General features: G+C 41.3%; 1 protein-coding gene across 1 annotated transcript; it reads right to left on the reverse strand.

Annotated features, from left to right (window-relative positions):
• Window positions 1-440: 440 nt before the first annotated feature.
• On the reverse strand, window positions 441-27,432 carry KANK1 (KN motif and ankyrin repeat domains 1). Its single transcript, XM_053932191.1, has 10 exons — window positions 24,787-27,432; window positions 14,894-15,112; window positions 13,974-14,082; window positions 12,743-12,952; window positions 10,716-10,803; window positions 7,810-8,029; window positions 5,114-5,256; window positions 4,382-4,582; window positions 2,061-2,159; window positions 441-1,433 (listed from the first exon to the last, which is right to left on the reverse strand). The coding sequence occupies exons 1-10, from the start codon at window positions 27,008-27,010 to the stop codon at window positions 1,371-1,373; spliced, it is 3,576 nt and encodes a 1,191-aa protein (XP_053788166.1). The 5' UTR covers window positions 27,011-27,432; the 3' UTR covers window positions 441-1,370.
• Window positions 27,433-27,828: the final 396 nt, after the last annotated feature.

Raw genomic sequence — 27,828 nt, forward strand, 5'->3', positions numbered from 1 at the left:
TCTAATCAGGTAGGTCAGAACTGACAAGGATACACAGGCACTAGCTTTGGACTTGGTTCCATGCCATCTAAAAAGCATTCCCTTCACCAAGTTGCCACAGGGCTACTTGTAAGATAAAACTCAAAGGCTTTTATTTCAGTTAACTACTTTTCAGTTCAAGTGAACTGCTTGAACACAGTCTGTCAACACCTCCCCAGGATGCTTCACATGGCTGAGAGAGGTCACATCTTAACCAAACAGCAAAGGGTGCTGCAGCCTGTGCAAGACAAGCAAAGGCAGATCATCTTGGGCAAAGTTCTTCCAGTCAGCAGGAAAAACCTCATGTGGGTACTGTCCAGTCCTCCCTGCCTTGATTTACCAATTTAGCTTGTTTTTCTGCTGCAGTTATAATGTGCAGCCTTTCTGGATGATGACAAATCACAAGTAAAACAGGAGAGAAGTAAAACAGCATAATGAAATTTTATTCTGAAAATATGGCAAGAGTCTAAGGCACTTCAAACATTTCAATACACTTGACTAAAATGAATGTGACAAGGTAATAGCATTCCATAAATATGCACCAAGATGTACACTCAATTACACTCAAGGGGAATATACAGCTGGTACCTCTAATTTTATTCTCCAATAAACATGTATGGAGCTTATAGACTGAAACAGTTAATAAAAATATGGTAACAGGACATCTGATTCTTCATGTAGGTTTTAATTATTATGGAATATAAAATGTTGAAAATACTGTGTGAGTTAATTTTATATATACTAGTATCTTTTATATAAAAAGTTATACATTATCCCCAATTAGCAACAACTTATTTAGTGAACTTCAGACCTGACAAGAAGCTCTATCCCCAATACCTACCCACTCACCCACCAGCTCAAGATCCATGGAACTGACTACATAAGCAACTGCAACTTCTGAATTTCAAAGTAATTAAAAACATGAAAGTCATGTTGGAATGAAATTTATGAAAAGTTTACTGTGATGAAGTCTAGGCACAGTAAATATATTTTAGAATTACTAAAAATAAGCCACTGGGACACCCCTGGATGGATAGCTTTAGAAGTCGTAGTCTGGACATAACATAAGGAAGGACAATCTACAACAAAGAAAAACAGGATTTATGCCAGTGTACAGAAAGATGAGTATGTGAGGAAAAGAACAGTTCTGGCTAAGTTTCTCCACTACGCACTACTTAACTACATACTTGCTTCAAGTTTACAGTTTTCTACCTTTAGCACTAGATCTCTGCTTTCACTTTGCTGGTGAGTTCAGGCACAAGACAATTACATTCAGTATCTGTCTCAGTAAAACAGTAACATTTAGCAGCTTAAAGATGGCATAGAGATTTTTTACAGATATTTATACACTACTACTCAAATGTGGCTCTGTGGGTGGGACCAGGAGATGTCCTTCTGCTAAGCCTAGGAGTGCCCTAAAAGAAATAAAGAACAGTTAATTAAAGATAAATTATTCCAGCCAGTGGAGAGAAAACACAATACTCAGAATTACTCTGTTCAATTCTTTACCTTTAATTGTACAGATAATTTCTTTTTTTTTTTTTTAATTTTTGGAGGAAAAGTGCCAGCTATCAAACAGCCTACTAGCTGCAAGTGCATATTGTTTAGACAGTGAGGTGTTTAACAGCAGTTTATCAGGAGAGTGAGTCAGGGCTAGAAGAGAGGTGCATAGCTGCCAAAACACCTAGAAGAGCTATGTTTCAGTTTCCAGGTCAATAATTACCATTAAAATAATACAATAGTACCTCTGCACACTAGCCAGAATCAGTGATAGTGAGCTATCTGTACCCCTTGGTAATTAGGAGGAGAAGCAGGAACTGTCTGTTGCTCAGCCAGACAGGCTTCAACCTTCTGCAGTCAACATGTATTTTAAAAAGTACATTCCACTTAACAGCACAGAAATTGTCTTGTGAATAAAACTCAAAATTTCATGTGCTGTACTGCTGTGCAGCTGCCAGGGAGTAAATTTCTTGTTTACATTTCACTATTATGTTCAACAGTAGCAAGTTAAAACATAACCTTACAGGAGGTTGTGTACTAACCGGTGACTGGGTTTTGGAAAAGTTGACATGGGCATACAGGAGAACTGCTATGTCCTTATGTCCAGCTTCCAGGGCTATTGAAAGTGCTGTGCTGCCATCCTGACAGAAGAAAGGAAGAAACAAGAGAATTAGTGCTTGTATGCTTTAACAGATCTCAGCCCACAGATAAAAAGCCCCATCAGCCCACAGAAAAGTGAAGTTACTAAGTGGAGGCCCTACTGCTCATACAGACAGGTTAATTTAGAGTCTTGTTTAATTTCTTTTGTTTTAAGCCTTGCACTGGTGTTTTATGAGGCAGTCCAGTTATCGAAGACTCATAATTTCTCTAAACGAGGAGTCTCGATTATTGCTGTGGAAGAATGAGCACACTATTATCACAGTAATGTTACATGTAGTGCTGTGCAAGACCAGAAGATTGGGTTGTCTCAGAGAAACTACGATGTCAGTAACAAGTAGAAGAGATTATAAGGGAGGGAAAAATGCTGGTCAGATATAATGATAACTGCCGTGTTAAAATGATAATTGTTGTGGTATAGTTCCCATCAACACTAGGAGAAATTGCACTCATAATTCCAAATGGTCTTTGATGGAAGTCTAAATACAAATGGGCTTTCCTAGTCAAATACTGCCACCTTAGTTTCTCAGAAGATACCATTGCTTTCAAAAAACAACAGCTGTTGAGGGTTCTGGAAGCAAAAAGTGCTATAGCTGAAAGAGTATTTTACTAACCTGCTTTTACTTACTAATAAGAGTATTTTACTGATTTTCCTTTGGACCATGTTTGGTCAAGGAAAACACAGATGTCAGGCAACCTGTGATATGAACTTGGTGCTTGGTTCACTGCCTGGCTTTTGGCTCTTGCACACAGAAATCTCTACAATAATGCCAGTATTTGAAATGTCTCACAGGGATGGAGCACGCATTCCAGCCACTGCTGTAGTACTGGTATTGGAATGGTTGGCACCAATTTTTAAATAGTAAACCCTTTTTCTAGCATGGGACACGATTGACAGCATCCACATGGAAAGTCTTCTTATGGGACAAAAGGGAGCAATTATACATAAATCTAATTGTCCTGAACAGACAGGGAGCTAGAAGAACTGTCTACTACAGTGCAATATAATGCATGACAAATGCACAGTTAACACTCCAATCAAAGTCAACACAGGTTCTTAAAGAGAGATGCTGAATTACTGTGGCACACATTAATGGGATGATACTCAGGTTACTACTGATCATGCAGACTGGAAAAACATCACTGTGACACTGACAATAGCCAGGGGAATGCTAAAAATCTCAATCCCACAGCACAGACAAATTTGTGAATAAGCAGCAAACTGTGCTTGGGAAACTATCAAACTGGCCACAGGAATAGTTAAGTATCATGTCCCCATAAAGACTGTAATTATTGATTTCATATCTGATAGTGCTAACATCATCCAAGCAGCAATAATCTAGACTGCTCCTGAAAATGTTTGTTAGACTGAGGTCTTCTTACATTTTCCTCTCCAGCCAGAAGTTTCACACCGCTAGCACTACAAGGAACTGAGCTGCCTCCTGCAGCAGTTGGGTGAATGAAGTGAAATTATGTCCTTGCCTCTCTGCAACAGCTTCAACAAATACCCACCCACTAAATCCAAACCCAGGCTCCATTTCTGTGTTCAGTGGGTAAAGCAATAGGAAGAAAGGAAGAGTATGCAAAAAATTTTGTTAACAAGAACATAGGAAGAAAAAAGCTAAGTCAATGTTTTCAAGCTTGAGAAATCTACAGAACAAATTGTCTGCTGACAATGTAGGCTGCAATGGTCCCTGCAGACAAGGAATATGCAGGTGTCTCACTTGGCACTGAAGTCACAGTCTTTATCCATTTATTGTCAGGACAGTGTAGCTTCATGACTAAGACTGAACCTATAATCTCAAAAGTCATGGTGTAGGTACAGTGGGAATATAATTTCAAGAGAATTGTAGGGCTGATGTTTGCCATAGGCACAGAAAAGCAACACAGTGAGGCCCTAAGTCACCAGATAAGGTCTTAACTGAAAACTAGAAAAGTCCTTTGAAAGGGGGAAGGAATGGGAGAGGGAAAGGTAAGGAGGGAAAGGGAGAGCTAACACATGTTTTTTTCTGTTCTGGCCACTAAACACCTACAGCTAACCAAAGAAATTGCTACCAGGTATGTCTGTTAGAAAAGTAAAAATACTAGCCAAATAATCACAGTACTTGCTACCAATTAAGCAGAAGATTCATTGTGGCTGGTACTCTGGCACTCTGAGTCAGACATTAACCCAAGCAGATTTCAGAAGCATTGAAAGGCAACTCACATTGTCCTCCAGGGTGCTGTTACACCCAGGCTGAGCCAGCAGAAGCTTTACAATCTCCACATGTCCATGCTCACTTGCGCACATCAGAGCTGTAGAGCCCTCATCATCCTGGATATTGACATCTGCACCACACGCCAGTAAAGCTTTAACCATGTCTATCCGGCCATGACTCACAGCTAGCATCAGTGCAGTCTGACCAGCCTGCATGGAGAGAAGAGGAAAACCCAAATAACTACAGAAACAATCAGTGACAAAGAATGAACACCTTTTTTTTTGAGACACTGTGTTTCTTCTGGGGGAAAAAATTGTTATTTTAAACAGTATTTTCAAGGCTTTGATTGCCATTGTTTAAATACCTCTTATGTATCATATATCTCACATTCACATAGTTATTTATTGAATTAATGGAAGATATCCTATTTTCAGACATCTGTAGTTTATTCAAAGGTGCTAAATGGTGCAGAAGTTGTAAATGTTGCCCAAAATTCAGTAATAGTTCTTTCATACCATGATCATTTTTAGAAGAGGTCCAGACCTGAGGCTCAACTGTTCTTCCACAGCTCCATTTTGTATATAGCAACCAAAGCCATACATAAAAAACCCACAAAAGATGAAAGCAAATGAGAGCAACATTTGAATTGATCAAGAGCAGGGATGGAAGCATGGAAGGAACAATAAAAAGGCACAGGAGTACAGCAGTAAGAACTGTGCCTTGTGAACTGTTTGACTGACCTGGCTGGCTTTAGCATTCACATCCCCACAGCTGAACAGTTCCTCCACTATCCTCATGTCCTTCTCCGCTTCCACAGCTGCAAGTGCAGCAAGCATGATGGGGGTATAACCAGCCTTGTTCTGATGATTTACATTACAGACATCTGCAGAGGGATGACATAATTTCTTCAGAAAGCAAGAACCCAAAAAGCAGTAATTGTGCTAATCAACTGAATAAACTGTCAGTAGACCAGCCTATAAAAAGAAAAAGTAGCAACTGCTTTCATAATGGATGCAATTCAAGGGAAGGTGGAGAAGAAAAAAATTAACAGAGGAGCTCTTGAGCCAGACAAAGAAAAGAATTCTTTTGTACTATGTGTACAACACAAGAGAGAGCACAAAGACATTTTATATATTATCATTTAGGGCTTTATTTTTGCTTTATTTTTTCCTTTTGTAAAAGCAAGTGGTCTGAAATTTAGCATCATATTCAGAAACACTGTCAGGATAGTCCCTAAACTCTTCTCCCAAAGGCATGCATACTGCAGAATAAAAGTGGTCCAGTAACATGGTCGGTGGAAAAGGTATTTCTCTTCAGCACAAAGTCTGTGTCTTTAACACAATTTTCCTGCAATTGGTGTTACTTTAAAAATCTGCAAGTGTACTTCAACATGTTTTGGAGCTGCCAAAAAAACCAACCCTTTAAATTAAAGACTGCTGCCAGTTCTACAGTGTATTTGACCACGAACAAAACTGCTCTGGGAACAAATACAGGCAAGTAAGTGCCTGCAACTTCACCAGTGCCAGCAACCGATATGAGTTCTCCTTTTTGTTCAAACCTTGCCTCCAGTCTGTTTCTGTTCCTAAAATTCTGCAGAAATTCAGCAGTGCTTATTGTTTTATGGGGCAGCAGGGTGCTCATCATATTGGAAAGCAGGGACTCAGATTTACATAAACATTATCTGCAGACTAGAGGTTAAATTGCACCACAGGTATCTTAACAAGCAAAAATGGTTCAGGAAATTCTTCAGACTTACGGCCAAAGGATTTTTTTTTCAGTCAAAAGAACATTTCAGAAGCAACTCGAGTGCAGATGTAAGATATTGCAAAATTTTTGAATGTTAAATAGATGTTGGTGATGATACCTTATAACCAGTAGACCAATACTTCTTTCAGACATCACTTCTGTGAAGCCACTGAAGCCAGAGAACACAACAGTCTGCTAAATGCATTACATCCTGAGTAATGAAAAACTTTCAGAAGTGTGTGCTCCTACTCTGACTAGACTACTTTAGCAGAGTGTGTTTTCTGAGGTCACATTTAGTTGCTTTTCCATATGGCTGAGGGAAACTGTTCTCCTATTTGTCCTCTTGGTGACTCTGCTTCATGCTATGGAGGATTCTCTCATCTCATCTTGTCCACTCTTCTCACCAAACAGACACAGAGTTTTTGGTCTAAGAATCTACCTGTGATATTACCACACTGCAAAGCTGACCACATATCTTGATTTCCAGCAAGAGATGAGCATGTTCCTGCTCCTCTGAGAAACCTAAGGAAGCAGAGGGGCAGCTTCCTCCTACCACACTGTGCTGCAGACCCAGCCTGCCCCATTTCACCATACTCTTGACATTCCCTGCATTCTCCTGCTGTGACTCACTCTTCCCAAACACACACTGCCTTCAAAAGGACCAGAGATTTCTAAGTGCTCACTTTCCTCTTGAAGAAGTCTCTGCATGTGTGACACATGTGCTAGGTTATCAAAGCTGAGATTTGTATCTTTCATATCCTTGTTTATCTGATGTTACCCTTCTGGATTTATGAATATTGCTTGGCTTACACTCCAGACGTGTCATTGGCCTAGTTAAGCTTTCACAATCAACTCTGACAGGTTTTTCAACTAGTTTAGAGAAACAAACTTCACTGAGAGAGCAAAACTAGAATTAAACAGATTAAACATCTGCCTCGGACCAATTCCAATGTGTGATACCTTCTGCTGGATGCCATCTGGCACAGAGGCAGATTTTCCAGAGTAGTAGATACTCTGGAGTCTCTCCTTTGCCACTACTCTTTCTGCATGCGTGTTGCAAGAAGATCAAGAAAATGAAGCAACAAAAGCAACCACATGAAGCAGCATGGACTAGGTCCATGAAGCATGAAGCTTATGGACTAGGAAAATGGTCTCTGTGACAGAATGCCATATTGCTCCAGTTTTTCAGGAAAGTAGCATAGATAAGTCAGTGTGATGGCCAGAAAAAACTTCTGCACTGCTCTAGACAATGCTAGACTAGCTTGTGTATTTAAGATGGTATATATACCTCAATGCATCTTCCTCCATCAACACCCTGCAGAGTGCTGAGCAGCAAGTGTGCTGCCTCCAGAGAAAACTGCTGGAGACTGGTGCTGCTGAACTTGGGACTACAGTGCAAGAGTCAGGAATCTATCTATCTATCTATCTATCTATCTATCTATCTATCTATCTATCTCAACTCTGTATATAATTTACTTAAGTGTTTTTTTAACTTCTTCAAGAAGCATCACCTCCAAAGCTAGTACTAGAAAAAAAGACTCTAGACTACCTAAGTAAGCCACCATATAACTGTTAACAGTTAAAACACCTGCTGGAAGAAGACCAAACTTGGCCTCTAGTCCATAAAGAATTTCACCCATGAGAATTGCAAAACCAGAGTAATTTAAAAAAAAACATAAAGCAAACTTACTTGCATCCAGAAGAAGCTTTACGATTTCAAAGTTAGAATGTGAGACACTGTAATGCAGAGCTGTGTTTCCATTTCCATCTGCCATGTTGATGATATGTCTGAGGACAGCAGAAGAAATCTCTTCAAAAGCAGTTATGTAGTCTCCAACCATTTCGGGGAGAGCTGACTTCTGACTTGAGACACGAAACCACTCATGCTGGATGGTATTTAAACAAAACCTCTGCCAAAACCAAGACAGAAAAATTTACATATGGACAATCTATTTTAAAGATTTTTCCATCCCATAAGTCAGCAATGCAGGTCAAATATTTTTTAGTCCAACATGGGAAGAAAGTATTCAGCTCACAAATAAGATGTACAGACTGAAGTGTCCCCTCTGACTAAAGTCTGCTTTAAAACACCGTTTACTTCCTCTCACTTCACCTGATTTTCACCACTGACAGCACAGAATTTCAGGATGAGAATACTCCCAGAATTAACAGTTATCAAATATTGGTGAATGGGAAAAAAAAAAGAGTTGTGCAATGATTTCCATCAAATACTTAACTATGTTTATAAATCACAAATAAACTCAAGACTTTCTCACTGGACTTAAAACTAAGTCAGATAGGCCCAGTTCTGAGGCACAAATTATCAAATGCACAAAGTATATGAGAACTGTCTGGACAGCAGTTCTGAAGAAAAAGAACTGATCATTACAGACGATTACCAACTGAACCCAACATCACATCGTAATGTAAAAGGTAAATACTGTTTTGGGGTGAATAAGATTTATAGCTTGCATGGCATGTGATGAAGTCCCTTCTTTCTGCCTAGTACTGGGAAGACAACACCTGGACTACTTTGTCTGGTCTGATCACTGAATGACACAAAATATTTGGTGGAAACAGTTTCAAAGATAAGCAGAAAGATAAGGAAGTCAAGGAAATCTGACTTACTGGACAGACAGGAAGGACTGGAGATGCTCTGCTGGAAAGAACCGCTGGGGAAAGAAACTGTGTAACTTTTGTTGCAGAAAAGAGGGAAAAAAGGAAGAACCTGTTCTTCACCTGAAAGCTCTCTGACTTTAGTAATAAGATATTTTAGTTGCAGTGAGAAGATGCAGGCTACACATTCAGGATAAACTTTCCCATGGGTATGGACTATGAGTGGGGGAGTAGGAGCCTCTTAGGCCAGGTGACTTGTGTGTTGTGACAAGGTCGGTAGAGCAGATCTCACTGTGAGCCAAGAAGGCTTCCATATTCACCAGCTCTGACTTTGAGACACTTTCTCTAACCTGGAAGGACCACTGTATCGTGCTCATAAACCCTCACCTGCAAGGCGGCCAGTAAATTCAAGGGCAATTTTGCAGAGAAGACATTCAGAAAGTTTATGCAGCCTCTAGTGAAAACACACCAGTAGCTCTAGAGGTGGTCTGTGTCTGGTAAAGAGAAAATATTCTACCCACATCAGTGCTACCTATGTATCTGTACTACATAAACACATTAACAGAGTATTTTACATCAGTGCTACTATAATGTGATGTATGTATTCTGTGAATATAGAGAGTTGAAATGCAAAGGTGGCCATAAACTGACACAATAGAATTTTAAAATTTATTTCAGGCACTACTGAGTGCAAAATAGCACTAAGAAACTATTTTTAGTTACAGTATCACACACATTATTAAATAAACAACACACTTTTAAAATTCAATTAATCCATCACATTCAAAAAGATGCAGTCCACAACTCTTTCTGGTGTAAACAGCAGCTACAAGAGCTGAATATACTGGAAGAGGCTGGGACACCTCATACAGATCCTTAGCTATACTGACATTTAAGCTGTTTGGACAAGACTTCTTTATCAGCAGACAAAGGACAAGAGCTGATTAGTCTGCAGCTTCTACCTACAAAGCACTACTTGTGCTGGAAAACACTTTAGGTACAAGAAAGAAAAATGTATATTCAAATTACCCTTCTAAGGCAGAGATCATAATCTGGTTTTGCCATTTTTGACACTTTCAACTCCAAGAGGACCTAAAGCATTTGTTGTTTGAATGCCTAAACTACTCCTGAAGGACAAACACAGAATTAAAAACTGTATGTCACAATTGTATGAAACAATCTTTCAAAACATTCACTGGAGCACAGATGTCAGAACTGGACACAGACAGTATTACTGTGTCATACAGACAACATTATTGTCTTTAAGAAGCTGCAGATGCTCTATAGTAGAAAAGAATGACTAAGTTGTTGCCTTTTATATCACTGCACAAGTGTAACAAATGCAAAATTCAATTTCATATTATTAAGCAGCGGTCCTTTGCTTTCAGATTGCCCTCACAGAGTAGCATAGGCAATCCCTATCTGAGGCATTTCCATTAAGGCAAATACAATTTTATGTCTTGAGATTTGAGTAGTATTTAAGTATTAACAATAAATCCTCCTTACTCTCTGCAGCACTGATAAAAACCACCAGTCCAGTAAACAAGACAAACAGCATCCCTGTGCTTACAAGACAGATCACCTAGTGTTTCAGAACAGACTCTGAAGTTTTTTCATAGGATGCAACGGAGTCTTCACCCACTGCAGTCTCCTAATGTGAGGCCTGAAAGCTGTCCACACCACTGCTAAAACAACAAAACCACAGGAATAATACAGGAATGCACAGGTATGTTGAAACTGTACTTTCATGTTACTGTTTTTATGTGTGTGCCTTGGGACAACAGTACTGAAGCACACAAAGCACAGGTATATTCTCTGGATGGAAATGCCGTGGTACAAAGAGCTTTGTGACTCTTGCGGGAAAGATGAAATCCTCTTCTGCCTAGCCACTGCAGTGCTGGTCCTGTAAAACCAGAAGTTACCTCTCCCTAAAGTTTTTCTATTGCATCTCAAGAGAAAATTTTCACCTGTATTGCTTACCACATCTTTGTTGGTTAATGCCTTGGGGTCATCTATGTTGTTTCTCAGCAGGTTACAGGCAGAAAGCATCTTTTCACTTAGCTCGTACCTGAGTGAGACAGCAAAATACATGGCATGTTTCAATCTTTATCTTAGCATTTCAGTATAGAAATATTTGTTTTTCTGCAAGTTCTCTGGGAATTAAAGTTTCCAGGCAAGCCATCTGCTCCTACCATGCAGAAGCCACTCTGGCAGCTCTTCTCACAGACATTCCCTCCACGCGGAATGGAGATGAGTGCGGGAAGAGCAACAGGAATGTAGAGGGGGAAACACATCACTTTCGTGCTGTAAGACTTGGCAACACTTCTAGTGGAAATTCTCACCTACTGCTGTGTGACTGCAGAGCACACTTTATATGCTATGTGCTTTGATTACTTGACTGACAAGGAGAAATGCCAATAGTTAATGCCAAATCTTAATTCTGTGATGGAAACAGAATTAAGCAGTGGGAAACAGCTCAAGAGGTGCCTCCTTGCCAGTTCCCATTCACTGGAACTAGCCCTTCTCATCCCACCCACTCTGGAAATTTACTCTCTTTCTCCAGCCCTCTTTAATTTTTACTCCCTTGACATTACAAATTTAAAAAAAGAAAAGTAAAGAAAGCCTGTGCCACATGTCATAGCAGGCTGTGGCCAGCCATCTTTGCCTAAAATCTGCACAGAGGATAATGGCAGTTTTTCCAGAAAATTCTCCCAAAAACCAGAGAAGCTAACACACTCATGTGTGTAAGATGGGCGTTTTAGCCCCTGTGTATTACAAGCCAGCTGCTAGTGCTAACAGAGCAATGAAATTTCCACCATTGCATGGACCATGGCCATACATGGCCACGTGCCCTGACTCTTCCCCTCAGAGGGCATCACCAGGGCAGTCAACTTGCAAGGAACGTGCTCCTTGAGTACAATGGCTATCTAAGCTGTTCTGATGCTCTTCTTCCCAATCAGCCCTTGCTACTGTAAATACAAATTAGAGAGCTCTTTTCAGAGGCTGCCCATCTTTTTATGCCACCTGTAAAACAACAGGCTATCCTACAGTACTGTATGAAGTAAGCTCAGGGCTCTTCAAATAACACACAGCTCCAGGGCCTCCAAACTCTGAACTATTAATTTCTGCATCTCTTTTATTTAACAGCTGACAATTACAGATAACTTGATGCTAAGCTACATCTCCAGTGAAACGTGACATTAATTTAATTTTAGCTCTTTTACTGTTATTATTCTACCTACATAATTTTCCAAATTAGCACACTGGCAAATCCATTATCTGTAGGATATCCTTTCACTGCCACGGTTCATACTTCCTTTTGCTGTTTGCTAACGAAGAATCAGTAAAAACTCACCACTTTATTCTTTCCATATGCCAGAAAAGCACAGCTTTGTCTGTCAAATTCTACCTTACACAGCAATTTGAAAAGTACCCTAAGACATGACATGTTGAACAAGTGTGTGATGGCAGCCTTGAAAGTGTATTACAGTAAACAATCTCATATCATATGAAGCACATGATCTCAGCGTCCTCAGTGTTGTACCCCATCATCTTACTGTGCCATGCCCAAGATGCTGTGGAAGATGCAAATGCAAGATGCACTCCTAGCAGCCAGCTGACCTGATGTGCATGGCTCAAGATTAACTTGTTTGCTTACAGACCAGGACATTAACAAGGCACTGCCTGCTCCCAAGCAAGTGCCAGTTGTAACCTGGGACAGCCTTTGCTAGGGGAGGCACCAGGGTCTTGCTGTTAATGAATCATTTAAAGTCAATAGGGTCAGCTGCTAGAAAGGATACCCTCTGACACCTTCTTCCTGCTCACACACAGTCATTTTGCCATGAAACTGCTTTTGGCTACCCACTTGAGGAGGAGGGACAGTGGACAGCAGTCGGCCAGTGTTGGGGCTGATGCTTTCTCCACAAGCACAGTCCACACAGCTTGCCCCTTGACACAAGGCAGAGGCGACCTCCTCAGAGGCACACTCTGGAGAGGGTGCAGCCTACCTCTCTCTGATTTCCACCTCCTCGGCCTCACACTCTGGGAGAGGACTGTCTTTCTCTGCTCCCATGGCACAGACCTCCGCAGCATGGGGGGTGGGCTGCTTTTCTTCTGTGTGCTGGTCGCAGGGGTACTCGTGGCTCTCACACTCCTCCTCTGAATCGGAGGAGGAGCTCTCCTCGGAGCTGGAGTCATCGCTGGATGTGGTCTCATACCTACAGGGAGAAGGGGCAGGGGCAGAGGTGCTTGTTCAGTGCCACTCTGCAGCAGTCAGTACCTGCTTGCACCGGCACAAGTGGAAAAACGTCCTGCAAAAGCTTTGTCCTGTTTTTTCCTCGGAGACCTCTTCTACTCACTGAACTCAGTGTTACTGGCAATGATATTGTCAGTATTATGCACACAGTGTATAATGAAAGAAGAACAATCTCTTTTTAAGTCTTACCATTTTGTCAGACCTTGCCTTATCCCCAAACTGAAATTACTTTGTTCAGAGTAAATTGTATTGCCTTACTAGGCAGATATAAGCACGGAAGCTAACAAATCTATGATAACTTTCCCTCACTATATGTAATGATACTTTTAGCTAATATGTAGGAAATTAGGTAAGTGAGATATTTAGACTATATACCGCACAAAGCATTTGTACTAAAGAAAAACTAATCTGAGGAAAGGGCTAGAAAAGCTATATAAAAACAATTGTATGAAACCATTTTAAAGGTCTTTGCAACATTCTGCAAGGGCAAGTAATATTCTAAAAGAAGACAATTTTCCATACTGTCTTCTGTATTTGTATAGGAAGTCTCTGTATATATTTACCACAAAGCCAGAAAAATTAATACTAGGGCAACAGTGTCTCTTGCTGTATTGTTTAATAGTATAATGCTGTGCTTGTCAGCTGTGCTTGTCAGCTACCGAAGATACGTACAAGTTTTTGTTACTACAGCATTGCCTGAGAAATGTCCTCATGGCTGTCTTGAGATTGTTTCACTTTCCTGTGGTAAATCTGGCAGCAATCTAATGTACAGGTATTTGAGACTGATGCCATATATGACTTGCAAGCACAAGAAGATTAAGAGGAGCTCAGCTGATCAATTCTTCCTTCTTATCCTTACACTCAGTGGTTGCACCTCAGCCTGAAGGACAGGCCAAACCTATGCATGTGTTCCTGGGCTCTTTCTCTTCTTCCCACTGTGAAAAGTGCTACAATAACAGATGTTTTGGATACAGGTCTCTTACCCGCCATTAATGCCAGCAAACTGCAGGTTCTTCTTGGTGTTGCTCAAATTCTTCTTCCCGTCTCTTTTCTTCATGATAGATTTGAGTGTGTTCTCATTATTAGTACATACTGTTAGGAAGGGAGATAAGTATACATATCAGTATAAATCTATAGCCAGCTTTGAATGCAGCAGCATTATGGTTGATTTTTCAAAACAACTCTATATATTTTTCAACAGCTCTCTCGGTAATTTACCATCTGAAGCTGGGTTTTCTAATATACATACAGTCATGGTTTGACATGCACATTGGAAATAGAGAAGGACAGCTTCAAAATCAGCTCTGGAAACTAGTTAAGCCTAACTTTTCCATCTTACAACATGCTGCTAATCTTCATGATGCTTTAGAAAACTTAAAGAAAAGACATGAGCTTTTTGTTTTTCTTTGCTATTAGTGAAAAACTTTTAACACTGAAATCAGTTATTCTGTTGACAAAATCTTAATTCTTAGTGTCAGACAGCAGCAGCTTCTTGCCAAAATGAACACATTAATACAGCATGTTTAACAATACATACAGCATACTTAACAAACTATTCAACAGGTAGGTTCAATCAAAGATGGTATTTTAGATTAGTATTCATAAAAAAAACTTTTAAACCAATCTTTATACCAAGGACAGGTAAAAATGCATAAAAATTTAAGTATTTTAAAAATTATTAACCCTTTATCTTTCAGAAGATTTTTCTAAGGAAGACACTAAACTGCATTTCACTGATGTGCTACAACCTGCCATTTAAAACCTAACCACTATCTGCAGACACATGCTGTCACACTGTGAATTTCCCCTCAGCTGCATCTTTGAGAGTATTGAAAACCTTTAACTGTATTTCATATTCAGACTCCACCAGCATGATGAAAAGTGAATGTGAGCCAGTTATTACCATAGAGACCTGAGGCAAGCTGATCATCCGTCAGATTAATTGGAGTGAGAGCTTTATCCTGAGAAGAAAAAGACTTCCTTCCCTGAGCAGCTTCCACAAGGGGAGTCTTCCTCTCCTCCTGAGTGGGCACAGTGTCCTGCTCCAATTTCAGCATTCGCAAATTTGATGTTAAGTGTGTATTTGCAAGCTGGCCATGAGGGATGTACTCCAAAGTAGCACCTGCCAAAGAAGACAGTAGGCATCATGGATAAGTCAAATGATAATATTTCCATCAATACTGTGATCAATAGGAAAAAAAAAAAAAAGCAAAAAAAAAGGAAAAAAAAAAACTTGTCCTTTAATATACTCTTTCCTGAGGACCTAATCGGAAAAAGACTGTGATAATTTTCGAAAAACACAAAAAAAGGCCATGCGTTTTTCTTTTGATAAAGACATACAATACAAGGACAAGCTATGAAAATATTTGCTTTAAACTGCATGAAAGGAATGGTCCTTCTTTTTCCTTCTTTTTCAGTATGAGCAGTGACCTCAGCTCCTGGCACCCTGGTCAGGGTGGGCTTACTGAGCTGCTCCTTGATGACATGCTTGAGGAGCACAGTATGTTCACAGGCTCTGAAGGTTTTTTTCTGCAAGAACAGTAACCTTTTCGTTGTACTCGTTTTTTAAGAAATGTCATTTTCCATGAAAGCAGAAATTTTCCCTTTTTTCCAGTACTCAAACTAATTCTGAAAGCTATGTGCTTTGTCCAGTTACTGAGACAATTGCAATGAACTCCCACACACTACTTTTTTTTTTTTTTTTTTTTTTTTTTTTTTTTTTTTTTTTTTTTTTTTTTTGGTCAGGATTGTACTGAGCTAGTAGTTGTATTTAAATCAAATTCCAAATCTTTGGGTTACACTTTTTTCCCCTCACTGATTTGCTGGCATTCACTCACTTTTGCCCATTGTGTATTCAAAAAGCAGTGCTAATTACACAGACTTCTACAGATTCCCCTGGAGTTACTCCAGCTGTGCTATTACAACTTCTCTACAAATCTGCACAAATGCTTTTGTTTGTGAAACATACTGAGAGTTTTTTTACACACATATGCCTCCCTAGTGATCTTGTTAGCATTCAAGGAAAAAAAAGCTGAAGTTTAACTTGCTTTAAACACTACCACTTTTTTTCCCTCCACTCTCTTCTTGCTTTCAATGATGTGTGCCTCTATATTACTTTTTGCCTTTGTATTTATCAAGAACTAAGGCACAGCCTTCTCATTCAAATATGAGTGGCACTGCACAGGGTGCAAATACACTGTAGTAAGGTAAATTCCAAACATTAATTTTTAGACACACAGCCACATCTCTGTCTAGCAAGCTGTTCATGTTAGACTGCCTTTCCCCGTTGTTACTTCACCTCAGTGAATTTTTCCTACAACAGGACATAACGAAGCTGATTTTTCCAAACACTGTCACTTCCCAGCACCACTTCTTCCTTTTTGATCCCATTCCCACCCAAGTCTCTGAACTTCTGATGAAGTCTCACCCTGCATGCATTTCCCAAAGCATCCTTCTCCAGCAGTGAGGCCTATTGCCTAGTCCCACCATGGCTTATAGCTTCTCCAACATACAGGGGAAGCTGTCTACAGGAAAAGGCATGCAGCAGGGTATTGACAGTCATGTCACTACAAGCACAGCAAAAAAGCTTTTTCTTAAGAGTGAAACGTGTGTGTGTTTTTGTGTGTGTGTGTGTGTGTGCGCGCGTGTAAGAAGGCAGAAGCTTCCCAGGGCACCCTGAGTAGGAGTAACCCTTCTAGAGACATGTCTGAACACCTGGGCACTCATGAAAAGCAAGAGGGAAGTCCTGCCCTCGCTTCCCCCACCACTCCCCACTTTTCAGTACAGACTTTGGTCAGGTCTCTTCCCAACAGCAAGCATCATCCCTCATCCAACAGCTGAAGAGAAGAGGGCTGCCAAGGTGATAGAACACCAAGCCAAAACCAATGATTTTTAAACTCCCTTAGCTGAAAATGAAGGGAACTGTCTCTTTGCTTGCTTGGAGCTGCGACAGGTACAATTAGAGTTTCAAGCACAGTAACCACTTCCAGCTGCAGCTGATGGTGGCTGCTTGGGCTGGTTTTACCAGGTCACCCCTTCTGCTCCAGACTGGCCTCTGAGGACATGGGAAGGAGTGAAGGACACCTGCTCTGAAGCATACAGGGACATGCAAAGTTCCAAAAATGCCCAGGTTTGCTTTCAGCAGAACTGTCTGCATAGTCTCCCAGACAACACAGTTCTCCTACTAAAGCATCTGTGACAACCATGGTGTTTCTGGAGGCACTGAGGGCAGGACTCTGGCAGGGCAAAGTGGGGCTCCAGCCTGAGGTGAATCAACAGCAGGACCTAGTGGACCCTTGTCATGCCCCCAAAGCCTGAGCCTAAATTTCCTTAGGTATCTCCCTCCTGCCCTGGGACAGGCAGGGGAGGGAGCTGCAGGCTAGGACAGACAGAAACGAGGACAGTAGCAGACCTCTCTCCCCTGACTCATAGCCTTTCCTGAACTTGCCACTAATGCAACATGATTTCAATAGGTTCCCCTTCTGGTACATGCATCATTGGCTGAGAGGCACCACACTGAATTCAGGATACAGGGCATGATGTCCATGCCTTCCAATGAAGAAGAAAAGGGTTCTGCTCATCTGGCCCCTGGCACCTGACAAAAAAGGTGACATCAACACTTGAGGGCAAAGAGACAATAAATGTGCATTAGGTAAAAGTGTACTCATTCTCCCTGCAAAGCTCTTAGAAGTTGCATGAACAGTACCCAATGATGAGGGAAAGAGAGCTTTGGGTCCAACTCAGTATTAATGCTGCAAGCTGTTAATTATAATTTAATATCAGCTCCCAGGCCTTCCCCTTTTCAAGACAGCAAACATGAAGACACTTGATAGCACTGAGTCTAATCACTGAGAAAAAGAGACAAAGGAAGGAGCTGTACCATCCAACATTATGGTCCATGATTTAATAGATTAATCTACTGCTGTGCAAACCAAAAAGCCAAATGAATCGAGTTCCTTCTTCCTCCAACAGAACTGCAGGGCTACTCTTATGGCTGGAGGTAGCGCACACCTCTCCAGTGTGGAAATGAAACCCTGGCTGAAGATCACCACCGGTCTACACAGATCCTAAAACAGACTGTTCCTTTTACTTCACAGAGATCTCAAGTATGCTTGAGCAGAATCCTTCTCCAGGTTGCAGTGCACAGCACTGACAGCATATCTGCCAACATGTCAATACTCAGTCAGGCACTACCTCCAGACAGAGACCCTTGGGACCCTCAGAGACTCTCCAGACAGAGACTTGCCTTGATGATATTCCTTAACTTACTGTTCCAGGCAAATACTACAGACTTGACATAAGTTTCTAAGTATTGATATAGAATAGCAAATTACAGCAGGGACTTGTCAAGAACTTCTAATGCATTTTTCAACATAGTAGAGGATTTTGGAAAACTTCAGGAGTAATTCAGAGACAAAAGTATGACACAGCAGAACAAAAAAACTTGCTAACTTCATCTGTACATAAACACTTATGCAGAAAGCTGCTCTAATCAGTTTCAGAGGGAAGCAAGAGATTGGAGCATCTTCAGGGGTTTAGCTCCAGTGGTGTGAAGGAATGAGAACACCTGTTTTTAATTTTTTATACAGAATCTCCTCTCATAAATAACTTGTGCTTCTTTTGAAAATCTCACCACTTTAAACCAGGGTGACATAGCAAAGCTGCTACAGAGAAGCAACAGATTATCCATGCCATTTCTGGCACCTTTAATATCTGTCTACTGTTATTAGGATGCAATTTTCCTTCCTAATTGCAGATCTTCCCTCACATTAATGACAGCACAAGTAGTCATGCTGTTAGCTCGTTCAGGGAACTCAACAGACTTTTATGAATTTGTGATGAACTCATGGGAACAGAAGTCTGGCCTTCACCTGCTTTTGAAATCTTCCATTTAGTTTGACGGAAGCAAACCTAAGTGTTATCATAAAAACAATTTAGCTTGACAATACTTTTATCCTACTGCAAACCAAGAGAAGTGCAAACAAGGCCGGGGGATTAAATACCATCAGGATGAGAACCTAGCTCTCTGGCTGGAACATCATAGCCTTCTAGCTTAAAAAAGCACACAAGCTTTTTTTTATGTGGTAGCTGCAAAAAGATTTTATTTTTAACCTTTTGGTCAGTGCCAGCATATATATGCACAATATCTTTAAAATGGTCAGTGATACAAGCTATACATTACCCACTAAAGGCAGTGCACAAATACTGTCTGGAGCATATATAGCAAGGAAATACTTCTCTTTTACACTGCATGATTTCTTTACAGTAACAATAAGCTCATTACAAAATGATTTTAACTGAAGTACTCTCCTCCAGTGTTTTTAAATTGTCATGCCTTAAAAGTGTTTTTTTAAAATAGAAATTATTTTAATCCACTTTCAATTTGGCCTACTTATCAGAACGGTAAAATAAAACCCATTCTACTAAGGTACATAAAAAGGCAGTAATGAGCAAACATATTATGTTTAAACATTTACAATGATTGATAGTAATCCATCCAACTAATGAATGCAGTACCTTCACAAGACTAGAGAGTGGTTTCATTGTAAAAGGTACTTTTGAGCCATTCTACATTAAAAGCCAGTGAATTTAAAGTTTCAAACCAAAAAATTTCCACACATGAGCTTTTTATACAATAAACTGACAGAAGGCAGATTCTCTTGGAGCCCAAGCATAGGCAGATGTTCAACTAGCATTTAGCTCTAGGGAAAACACTCCTTCTAATAGGATGAAGGCTCTAGTAAGAGAACTGCAAGAACAATCTCATTTTCACTCTCACTTTAACCATTTTCTCTGTGCTGAGAAGTTGTTTTTTATCCCCAAATTACATTGTGAACCCAGCTTGTTGAAACTGGAAGTTAAAACCAATTCTTTTCATTAAACATGACTGATCACAAAAGATCACACATCTTTGAAGCAGCTAATCATCTTATTTATAAAATGCTCTTTTTTCCAAGACAATTGTGCACGAGGCTTGGTGAAAGGCATCCTTCATCTCCCTGAAGAGTGGTGTATCAAAGCATCTCATGATGCTGGGCACAGTAGGAAGGTCAGTGTGGAGTACTTCTTTCTTTCTCATTCATGTGGATTTGATTTTATCAGCTGATGCTTTATTGTTGCTGAAATATGACAACACTTCCTTGGAAAAATGGGAATCTCTTGCTATTAAATATTCATAGCTGAGCCTGTTACCATGGGAGTGGAACTCCAAATAGAGATCAGTGCCTGAACACTACATCCCTTTGCCACACCATAGGGAGAGAACTGGGGCTCTGTCTAACAGACAGCTTAGCAGGCTGCAGATTGCCACTCTATAAGCAGCAATAAATTTGAAGGGAAAAATAATCTATAATCAATAGATTATTTTTTGCACAATTATTTGCATAATTGTGGCAAATTATGCTCTCTGCTAACTGAAGCAGAAGCCAGGAGATAGAGCAGCTTCTAGGTTCAAACACTACATGTAGTGCTACCATTGAGCCAAAGCAGCAAATATTACAACGCTAATAATGACAACAGTAACAAGCTTGTGTTAACATATGACCGGGGAAGGTACATCAAACCTCTTAGAAGAGGTTTATGGAGGCTGGTACCATTTTCGAACAGCATTTCAATTTGAGCTTCCCACGTTGTCACAACTAGCAGAAACCACCTGCCACAGTAAACATGCAGAGGAGGCACTGTATTCTCTGAGACATGAGCCAGACATGTGTAAATAAACAGTACTCATGTAGCTCTTAGGTGGGACCATCTGCATGGCTGTTTTGCATCATGCATGACCTTCCAGGGAACATGGAAAATGCTCCACATCTTCCCAGCAGACTGATGGATGTGTCCTGTTTGTAACACAAGCAAGAACATCTATACAGAAACTTGACCCAGTGATTGAGGTATGCATCTGTGGCAGCTGGAGATGCCTTCCTTCACCTGCCTAGACACAGGCACAACCACTGTGATTTGTTGCAATCCACAGCTTTACAGGATCACCATCATACCTGTGCCATATCAGCACAGGCTTCTGAGCCTCAAGCAAGCCCTGAGTCTTCAGCTGCAATAGTTCGTGCTGCCAGAAGACAAGTTACTAACCTGTCAACAAAATCTTCAAGAGAAAGGTGTCTCAAACAGAAGAGCTGCAAAGAAAACCAGCTTTCTCCAATTGCCTGCATTACAACTGACAGCACAGAAGATGACGACCATGTTTACACTGCCTCATTAGTCCAACACACCAATTTTGGAGAACCAGAGCCTTCTCACATCACCATCATTCTTTTGGTCTTTCCATTGTACCTCAGCCTGCTTCCCCAGCTCTGGTTAAAACTTAAAAGCGGAAAACCTTGTCAGATTTTCCACCAGATGGCACATCAAGATTTCCAAACCCTTTAGACATTCTGACATGACATGCTTCCTATTTTCTTTCACTCCCTGAAGTTTTAACTCAAGAAGCTGCCTCCTTCCTCATGATGACTAAGTAGTGTAATGCTTCTACTGGGACACTCAGTCAGGATTATTCTAAAATGTGACAATAAAACTGATATCTGAAGATCACTGAGGCAAAATAGCAATGCATTTTCAGGTAATTTTTCAGGGCAATAGCTGATCAGTTGTTCTTTAATGCCATTCTTGAAAACTCTCTGCTAGTGAAAGACAGCCACCTAGACTTGTGAAAAGACTTGTGAAAAGTCCATGTAATTAGAACCTGTACAAGTGACATTAGGCTTCTGGCTGGTATCTCGCAAAACAAATCATATGAGCATTAAAATATAACATCGTGAAAATTCTTTAAAAATCTAGTGCAACAAGCAGAGGAGATTAATGCACTTGCCTCCCTTCAGGCTTCCTATATACTGTCTAGTCTAAGAATATGGATCAGTTAGCATCTAGGTTTGTGACCCACATCCATATGTATAAGGTGGACACACAGGTTGCACAGTCCAGCTAACATGACTTTGCAGAGTGGAAATGTGCTCATCTGGCCAGCGGGTTTGAATTCCCTAAGGTCACTAGAGCTTCTGAAAGACAGTACATATGTAAATGTTAATAGCATTTGCCAAGTTACAGAAGGGAAGGTGATTATTTTGCAACAAGCAAAATACTAATTTTATAATAGACTTGACTCAGAGATCATCTCAGTGGTCTAAGGTGTCTGGAGATGAAAACTGCCAGCCTCTGACCTGCTCAGCAGGCTCCAGCTTTCCTGCCTGTGCCTCCATCACCTGCCACAAGCTGTGTCAGGGAAGGTGAGATGGCAGAGGTCCCTGCAGCACACCCAGTCTCCCCAGCAATAACAGGGAGATAAATATGTAAAGCTGAGAAGTCAACTGATGTACTATCTCAGAAGCAGCACAGACCACTGATCAATTAGAACGGCATACTGGTACCCAAATCATATGCCTCAAAGCTAGCTCAGGTATTTTTGCCCTAAAAGAAACTGGCCTCTAAGAGATACTTCCTAAGGATGCTCTTTGAATAAAGCATTAAATATAATGTTACTGATGCTAATTGGAAACTGACACTTCAGCCTGTTTTTTCTAAAAAAATGAGGTGTGTGCAGTCACACTTCTCTTAATAGCTTCAACTCAGTTGCTTATTTGAACTGAAGTGGAATAGAGACTCAGTGGTCTGAAGGCTTTTTGTGTTTATACAAGCTTTACAGAAATCAGTCTGAGATGCCAGGCCTAGAGAAAAGGGCACTGGCTGAGTTCACACACACACCTGGAAAGCTACACCAAAGAGATCTAAATGAGGAAAAAAACTTATTAAGAGTTCACAAGCTATCATGAAATACTGGTGCACGGAAAAAGAAAGGCTTTATTAGTTCCAATGATTACAGAATTATTCAAGTTAGTGTTTCATTCAGCAAAAAATCCTTCTACAGAAATATATAACACATGATCTGTAAAAGCGCAGGAAAGGGCAGCAGGACCAGCAGATAAATGTATTAAAGGCAATATTTTCAAAATTAATAGAAAGAGATAGGGTAACATTTCAGACTTAAGATCTTTTTTTCCACTCCAATTCTCCATGGGTCTAAACTGTTATAGACCACAGCTTGATTTATGTTTGCTGTCCAGGCATCCCTCACCAGGGACTAAAAATAAAGAAATTTTACACTCATCATCCACAGCTAAAGATAATGGCATTACAAGTTAAAATAAAATTATTCCAAAATAATTTTATCAGGAATGTGAAATCTGAATCGACGTATTAACATTTTTAGTAAATATGATCTGTTGCTCCACCTGTGTCTAAATGCTTTCAAGCCTCTTGACTACACATTTGATACTGTGCAGTAAAAGCTAGGAAAGGAATTAAAGATTTACAGCTATTGATAACTCTGGTTCACTGTTTTACAGACACTTTTGATATCTGCTAGATACCCTTATTATTATTATTCTATCAATACTTGTAAGAAGACCAGAATATAAAGTGCATACCAGAAAAATAATAATACTGCTTATACAGTATCATATTGCATGTATGCAGACAGAATATCATATGTTTTCCTTACTGCTACATAAAAAAGTTGCTTATTCCTTCACTGCGAGAACGTAAACCTTTTAGGTTTTTAAACATAGCTTATTACGTGGGTGGTTCTATTTAGCACATCAACAGATGTGCTAAAAAAACAGATTTACCAAGTTGCATTTTAACAAAAATAGATAAAATTTAAGACAGTAAGCAAGTTGCAAGAGCTTTATATAACTATTTGGATTAGCCAATAACATTATGCTGACATTAAATAGTACATACTCAGGGTTTTTTTTCCCTATTCAGCATCTACAGGACATGCATTTGCACCAGTCTTTGCAACCTCCTTAAGCTCATTTCAGTCACTGTATGGCAGGAGCAATAAGAAAGTATCTAACGTCACCACCAGGCACCAGTAATGTGGTTGGATTCACCAATATTAAAAAAAATGGCCAAGTTTTAAACTAGCCTATCAGACGTTAAAAAAAATTTAAAAGTACTCAACTCTACCTCAGGGAATAAAAAAATTCCTCAAAATAATTGTCTATATTTTTACATTAATAAATAAAAGGCAAGGAGTGTTTAAATTAAAATTCTTGCCTTTCCTGAGTGTCACCAAAACCTCCAGCAGTAGTTATGCCTTTCAAACACAAGGTTGTAACTAGGGATTATGACAAACAGTTACTGGAACAGAGAAAGTCCAAGATGTGGCTTCTGTGAAGTGCTCTGGAGTTGCCTATTATAAAGCAATCAGCCTGTTGGAATAGGGAAAGCACCCCACACCTCTCTATCTGAGCAGCACAAGCAACAAAGGCAATGTGCCTTTGGAAGAAACACTACAAAATCTAGGCAAATGTCTGTGGAAACAAGTCAGTTTGATATCAACACTGTAAGTGACTTTTGGCTCTGTCAAATCTTGACACTGTTGTTTTTAAAAACCTGCATGCCAAGTTTGAAATTCCAAACCCACAGGCATTAACCTGAAATACTCCTGAAGTTATAACATTAAATCAGCACATTGCACAGTGGTTAAAACCTTTCAAAATTTTAGACACCTCTCTTGTGTGGTCAGAACCATGGCATCATCATCAACAGAACCTTCAGAGCCTGCTGGACTGGGAGAGATAAAATCGCCTCTGCTTTTTCAGCTACCAGCGATGGCTTGAACGGAATACCCAATGGGCATTCAACAACAATGCTATGCTCTGTGCTTCTTTGGGGAGGGCTACACAGTGGCTTCCAGACTATTAGAGAGCCTAGGCAACTGATCTGCAGCCCTGGGAAAGAGCCAAACAATACGCCAGATGTGTGCCTTGACACTAGGCTTACCTGATGGGGTGCTTCTCTCCATGCACTGCTTCTGAAGGTCCAGACTACGCAGCTCCTCTGTACTGGCATATTTCATGACAGAGTTGATGGAGGTGAGGGTGCTGATGAGCTGTGAATTGAGAGATCCAATCTGGGAGTGGGGCTCCCCAAAGGCTTCTGCCAATTCACTGTAATTTTCAGCAAGCAGCATCTGCTGTTCCTGCAGCAGCTTCTGCACACGTTCAATGTAGTGATCCAAGCCTGTCCTCAGCTCAGATGGAGGCAGAGGGCTCTCTGACTGACCACCGACTGGGTCACACACAGACTCGCCCCCAACACCTATGCTCCTGGTGCCAGTTGGGACAACTGGCAATGGAGGGGGTCCACAGGCAATGCTCCTCATTTTCAGACCAACCAGGTAGTTCTCATAAACACTTATCTGTCCAATGCCACAGTCTTTGGTTTTTATTGCAGAAGGCTTTTCAAAGCCAGGGTGGCTAGAGAGCACGGTGCCCACTCCAACCGAACGCATCTTAGCAGACACGTGTATGTCCTTCACCCGGCCATCCCCTACTGCCACAGTCCGCAACTCCACACCGTCCGTGCTGGTCTGCTTATCACAGCTGCTTAGTGTGGTGTTAGTCCCACAGTCTGCCAGGCAGGCCACCTCCGTCCCAGTGCACTGGCTCACCATCTCCAAAGCAGTGCTGGTTTGCTGGCTAGCTGTGGAAGGCACAGCCATCACCATTGCCTCTGCCCTGGGTACAGCCTCTGTGGCTGTTTCACGGGACACGTGTTCCTTGGGTACACAAACCACCACGTTCACTGAGCAGTCCCCACAGCCCACAGACCTCACTGCTCCAACCGCCTGTGCCATCTGGCAAGGGCTCGGCACCTCTGATGGCTCCTCTGTGTTGACGCCTGTCTCACAGATGCTGGTCTCTGTGCCCACTGACTTATCATGCAGCTCCGTGGACCTCCCTGTACCCTGATCTTGCACCTCTGCCCTCTCCCTCACCAGCCATTGGCTCATCAGCAGCTCGGGGCCCACAGCCGCACTCCGTGTGGCAGGTCTGCAGGAGGTGCCAATGCTGCTTGTCTGCAGATGGTTTCCCACTGACGAATCAGCAACGTTCACGTGGTCTCCCACCATCTGGTCTCTTGTTTGTACAACAGCCTCCACCATCCTACTGACAACATGGGGTTGAGCCATCACGGCTTTATCCAACTTCTTTCTAGACCCAGCTGCCTGCAACTCCTGTTTTAATTTGGTCATTTCCCTGTCATGGGTGGTTTCTTTTAACTGAACCTCTAGTCTATAAATCTTCTCCTTAAGGGCTTCAATGGTCTGCTGCTGAAGCTCTATCTCCTTCTCAACCTCTGCAGACAATCCAAGCATGGCCTCTGTCACCCCAACTCCACACTCCCTCACTTCTTTCTCTGTTCCCACAGCTACTTCTTTGTGTTGCCTTGCAGATCTGTTGTATATAACGACATCGTTCATGTTCTCATCAGCACCCACAGCAACAGATCGGGCTTCTTTTGTGAGGCTTTCTCTGTTCACCCGAAGGTTTGCCGGACTTTCGTAGTTGCTATCTTGGATTTTTTTCTCCAGGGCTTGCATCTCAGCAGTCAGCTGCCTGAACTCCTCTATCCTCTGAGAGCTCTGCTCCACACTCTCCATCTCTTCCTCACAATCTATATACAGTTCTCCACCTCTTCTCACCTGAGACATGTGTTCCCATTGCTCTGCATTTCCTGCACTATAGGATCGCTTTCTGAAACCGTATACGTCATTTTGAGTGGCTTTCCTGTGGTTTTTGAGTTCAGCCATCATGTGCCTCTTCTCCTCCTGCAACACTGAAATTTTGACCTGCAGCACAGGAATAGTCTTGACTTGCTCCTCAAGCTCCTTGAGACGCTTGAGGGCAACTGCCATTTGCTCCCTGATGTGCTGCAGATGCACTGGGCTCACGTTGGTGACTGGTGTGGATATTCCCGAGCTCATGGGGCTGTGACGAATGGAACTACCCAATGAGGAGCTGAAACAGGCACCATAGTCGCCGTTCCCCTGATACCCATTCTGCAGGTGCTGAGACACTTGATTGTACCCACTGGATCCCACAAAAGAGGGGAGGGAGCTTGTGGAGCCCATGCCTCCAAAGCTGGAGAGTCGAGGCCTGCGGACATCTCCAGGCGTGACCTGCATCATCCTCTCCTGCTCCAGTCGCCTCCGTGTTTCCATGAGTGTTTTTGTTACAAGAAGGTTATGCCGAGGAGGCTGGGGGGAGGGAGGAGGAAGCTGTTTATTCTCTGGGACAGTTAAGTAGGTAGGAGATACTTCAAAGGAAACTGAGGGTTTGGCAGGGACAGGCAAGGTTACTTGACACCTCGTTGCCAAAGACTGCTTGTTCTCATCACTATTTGATGAAGAGAGGGACTCTGTGGAGGTCCAGCCACTGCACTGGCCACCAGAGTTCTTGGTACCCACCGAGGCTGGTACAGCTTTCCTCCTCTTTCTTATATTTAGTTTCTTAATGGTATTTCCCTTTTGTATATCATCCACGTACTTCAGAAAATCCAAGTCTAGCTGGTAGCCATAAGGTGTTTCCACAAAATAGGGGTCTTTCCGTTCTTTTTCATCTTCTCCATTTATAGTAACTTCCTCTTTTTCTGGAAAAGAATAAACAGAATCAGAATTCAGTAAACCACATACTCACAACACAAGTGTGGAAAGATGGGTGTTCACTGCATGCCTGAGGCTGAAACTGCTGCTGCAGCTCAGCAAACAGACCGACTTTCCGCTGACTGACCCTTAACACTAAATCCTGATTAACTTTTTAAAAGTTAATCAGTGGGTTTTCATATGCTGAGAAGTGCATACCCACATAAATGTGAACACATGCATACACAGAGATAGTGTCTGTTAATGAAGGGGCGCAGCCAGTATCTCAAATCCTTCCAACCCTTCCTCAAATCTTTCCAGTCTTCCTATGCCTCACCAAGCTTTCACACATGCTATGTTATCATGTAAAAACCACAAGATTACAATGTACCACACAA

Source organism: Vidua chalybeata, chromosome Z (genome assembly GCF_026979565.1).
Source record: "Vidua chalybeata isolate OUT-0048 chromosome Z, bVidCha1 merged haplotype, whole genome shotgun sequence".
Lineage (NCBI taxonomy): Eukaryota > Metazoa > Chordata > Aves > Passeriformes > Viduidae > Vidua > Vidua chalybeata.